At 35.7% G+C, this 4,635-nt stretch overlaps 1 protein-coding gene across 5 annotated transcripts in view; it reads right to left on the bottom strand.

The window, feature by feature from the left end:
- Window positions 1-4,635, bottom strand: part of LOC122717208 (cAMP-specific 3',5'-cyclic phosphodiesterase) — a 164,534-nt gene that overhangs the window by 70,121 nt on the left and 89,778 nt on the right. For 3 of the 5 annotated variants that reach the window (XM_043941051.1, XM_043941052.1, XM_043941048.1), the window contains one exon: window positions 4,452-4,472. The exons of the other annotated variants lie outside the window; for them this stretch is intronic. In XM_043941051.1, coding sequence (XP_043796986.1) covers window positions 4,452-4,472 — 21 coding nt within the window. The remainder of the gene's footprint in view (window positions 1-4,451; window positions 4,473-4,635) is intronic. 5 annotated transcript variants of the gene reach the window in all.

Here is a 4,635-nt window from a genome sequence, read left to right on the forward strand (position 1 = left end):
TTATTTATCAAAGATCGTCGTTTTATGTTACTTTGAATACGATCGATAATCAATTTGATTGTCATCGTCCATGAAGAAAATTTCTTCTCGAAAGAATTCGAAATCGATATATATAAGATTTATATGTATAGAAATAAATATATATCTTCTTTCTCAAAATTATTTATCAAAGATCGTCGTTTCACGTTATTTTGAATACGATCGATCGATAATCAACTCGATTGTCGTCGTCCATAGAGAACGGAAACGGATGCACTGATGGACATTAATTCCACATCCGCTTTTGAAGAACAAAAAATTTGGAGAAAACATGGAGAAAATTTTTTCTCTAAAGAATTCGAAATGTATATATATATATGTATATATATATATATATCTTCTTTCTCAAAATTATTTGTCAAAGAATTATTTGTCGTCATTTCATGTTACTTTGAATACGATCGATAATCAATTTGATTGTCATCGTCCATTGAGAAAATTTCTCCTCAAAAAATTCGAAATCAATATATATATATATATATCTTCTTTCTCAAAATTATTTATCAAAGAACGTCGTTTCACGTTACTATGAATATTTATTACTATATTTTATAATTATATTAATAATATTTATTATCAATATAATTACTATGAATGATTGATAATCAGTTATCGTCGTCCATGGAAAACGGAAACGGGCGCACTGATGGACATTAACTCCACATCCGCTTTTGGAGAACAAAAAATTTCTCCTCGAAAGAAATCGAAACCGATATACACATATACATCTTCTTTCTCAAAATTGTTTGTCAAACATTTCGCGTTAGTTCGGAATTACTACGCGCGATCGATGACCAGCTCGGTTGTCGTCGTCCACGGAGAACGGAAACGGGCGCACTGATGGACATTAATTCCCGGGATAGTGATTACCACGTACACGCTGCACACACGCGTGCACCTCTATTCGCAAATGGTTCTCGTCTTGACGCAGAAGCCGGAGGTCGTTATTTTAATGAACGCGTCAATCGGCCTCAATTCCTCGGATTCCTCGACTCTACCTCTCTGGTGGTGGGCCGTGAAACCGAGATCGGCGAGCGCAAATCCGGCCGAGCTGTACTCGTTTCTTTCCTTTCCTTTTCTTTTTTTTTTTTTTTTTTTTTTTTTTGAAAATCCCGATTCGAGGATCGAGAATTAATTGGAATCGAATCAACGATCGACCAACGATCGGGGTTGGATGAGATCGAGGAGATCGAGGAGATCGTTTCGGTTCGACTTTTCAATTTTAAAATAATTTTAAAAAGTTTGGAATAATTAAATCGATTTCTGATTACAATTTAGGTTGAAATCTCGTGGATTTCTTGGCAATTCTCTCTCTCTCTCTCTCTCTCTCTCTCTCTCTCTCTCTCTCTCTCTCTCTCTCTCTTTCTGGACATCTTTTAAAACAAAATCTTGAAATTTTGAAATCTTGAAATGTTACTTGGTATTGGAGAGAATCGATTGATTCACGACTGAAGCAAGAATACGAAGCTGAAAATAGGATTGACGAATTTAGGATTCAAGTATCGAGCCAAGTCGTATTTTCGAAGAGAAATATATAGCAACAATCGAGTCGATTGTTGATCGACGATAGACGTCGATTTTTGGAAAATTTCGTCGATATCATGCAAACGACTTTGGAAAATAAATGGAACCGCGCGCACGCGATTGGCTACACGTTTAAACGTGTCCAATCGTTGTTTTCCCACCGATGTTCGACGGTCAATATTGATTTTCCAGAGCTGCACGCTCGAGTATTTTTCGAGGACAACGACGTGTGACTTGTTGCCCGCCCGTTTTTCTATCTTTATTCATTTCCATACGCCTTACAATCTTCTTCTTCTTCTTCTTCTTCTTCTTCTTCTTGGGTTAAATCATTGGAACAATCAGAATTATTTTCGCATTCGTTCTGAATCGTTTAATAATTTCTCCAATTTTTCCGCAACCCTTATGTGTTTTAATGCCTGAGAAAATATATTGGAGAGACTAAGGGAAGAAAATTACATTTTCCAATTGATATTCAAATCGTATGATGTTTCGTGAATCTCAAAAGATGAAGAGAATTTTTCTTTATTTTTTTTTTTTTTGTTGAATGGTAAAAAGAGCTTTATTATCGCGTTAATACTGGAATTTGATAATGATAATATTTACAAATACGTACATTTCTTGTCACTTAAGACGTTTTCCTGTCAACAATCCTATTAAATTCTCAAGAGTCTGCGCAACATACTAATTAACCAAGAGTCATCCAGTGAGATTGAGTATAATTACACAAAGTCGTAAAAAAGATACGGGTGTAAATAAGTAAATTTTACAAAAGAGGCAATTTTTATCATTGAATCCCGAATCTAAAATCCCTTCGATACTTGCCAAGAATATCCATCACATCCATTGCGCCATTACAATTTCATTCATTCGTCTCCCTTTCAAGTTATCGTTAAAAACGATTTCGCGATCAATTTCATAATGAATCGAATTTCTAAATACGATACACAAATTTCTTCCAACGAGAGTAACGAGAATCGATCCAATCGAATCGTCTCCAATTTGACTCCTATTTTTTTCGACCTATAAAAAGAAAAGAAAAAAAAAAAGAAAGAAAGAAAGAAAGAAAGAAAATTGATTCCGCGAGAGGAAGAAAGAAAGGACGAAGGCTACTATTACCTGCTATTACCTGATGACGTCACGAAAACAAGAATTACGCAAGAACGCGGTTGGCAAACGCGAAGGCTTCATGGCGGCCGTTAAAGCGTAATTGCTCGCCACAACCTCGTAAACATCTCGTCTGCCCACCATTTTCGCGCTCGCAATTAACGTGCGCCCTCCTCCCCTCCCCTCCCCCCTTCTCCGCAATCAGCATCAGCGCCAATACATTTACCAAATTACGATTTTCGTGCGTATTCGAGACGCGTGGCCGTTTCGTAAGCCGTGAAATTCTTCCTCCAGAGAAGACTATCGAAAACTATCCTTGAACTTGGCAACGAATTCTTCGAGTAACGAAACAAATTGTTGCACACCTTCACCGGCGGATCGAGGTAACGAGATCATTTTTTTGAATAATCTTGGATTGGCTCGTTGAACCTTGGCAACAGATTCTTCGATATATTTTTTGAGTATTTCGCAATTGTCCCGAAATTCTCTCGATTTCTTATTATTCTATATCGAGTGTGTTTTCCTTTCTTATCCTTGGGGAGGAAAAAGTTGAAGAATTAAGGGAAAAAAATCACGAGAATATTTTTCCTATGCTTGGATCGAATGTAGCACAGATGCACAAGTTTCTATGTGTCCTCTGATATATATATATATAATCGTTGATGATAAAGTGTTGAATTGGAAGAAGAGACTGGTGAATTTTTTTAATGGAGATCCTGTCCCCCAAAAATCGAAGAGTTCGATCGATTATGCGGATTCCACCATGGAAACTGTAATAGCGATAATCCGGCTACGACAGATGGAGAGCAAAGCGGACACTCGACACGGTGTTTGCACTCTGGGAGATAAAAATATTTGCACACGGTGCACTTCCACTTGGCGTGCACTCGATGCATCGTGAAAGTATTTACCGTACTATATATTATACGGCCAACCGGATATCCGTGATAACGTTACGATTAATATCGAATTTTATCGTCGATCTCTCGTTTCTCTTTCTTGTTTCTTCTTTTCTTTCTTTTTTTTTTTTTTTTTTTTTTTACTAATTTATTCGAACGATTAATTAAAGTTGTTTACTTTTATTCGGAATCGAATCGAATCACCTGATAATCCGGATTCCTTTTTTTTCATCCCCCCTCCTTTTTATATTGGATAATGGAAAAATCGATATTCGTAGGATTCGTTGCATCGTTATTCAAATGTTATTCAAACTTTTTAAAAAGTTCGGATGTAAGGAGGTTCGATAACGACTTTTCTCGAGGCGCAATAAATTCTTGAATATCCAATAAAAATTCCTTTCCTCCCCGTTCAACGGATTCGTCATTCTTTCAACCGTATACACGTATTAACCTTTTGCCTGTACACTCTTAAAGTTATTATTACAAGATAATACGCGCCGTTCGCTTCAAAATCAATAAAACGTTAAATGAATAATAAAATGATAACTTTGTAACACTACTGTTACGTATGTAGCATAAGCAAATATTCTTTCTTTCGATTAATAATAATCCTTTCTCCCCCGTTCAATTAAATTCCAGATTAAATTTCCAAGTTTCCGAACGTGATTGAAAAAATTTTCTCCGTGATAAATTTTTCCACGTTGTTAATAAAAGCTGTGAAATAACAATCTCCGACCACCAAAGCGAAGAGTTAATTTTTATAAAAAAAAAAAAAGCCAAACCACCACCGTCGAAAATACACGTGGCCTTCGTGATTTTGATGTACAATTTGCAACCCAGAATAATTGCAGCATACTGAAATTACTATGTAATAATGCGACTTACCTATACTGATCGGTAAATATCCTGAAAATGACAATTCGTTTTTATTCGAAAACTTTTTTCCACTATGTTCATGACATGCTGTTAATTAATTACGTTAGTACTTCAATCCTAAACATTTCCCCTATTCCCTACCATTTATTATTTTCTTTTTCCCTAAAAAAAAAAAAAAAAAAAAAAAAAAAAA

Source organism: Apis laboriosa, unplaced genomic scaffold (assembly GCF_014066325.1).
Source record: "Apis laboriosa isolate Shangri-la unplaced genomic scaffold, ASM1406632v1 scaffold4_cov146, whole genome shotgun sequence".
In the NCBI taxonomy this organism is placed as follows: domain Eukaryota; kingdom Metazoa; phylum Arthropoda; class Insecta; order Hymenoptera; family Apidae; genus Apis; species Apis laboriosa.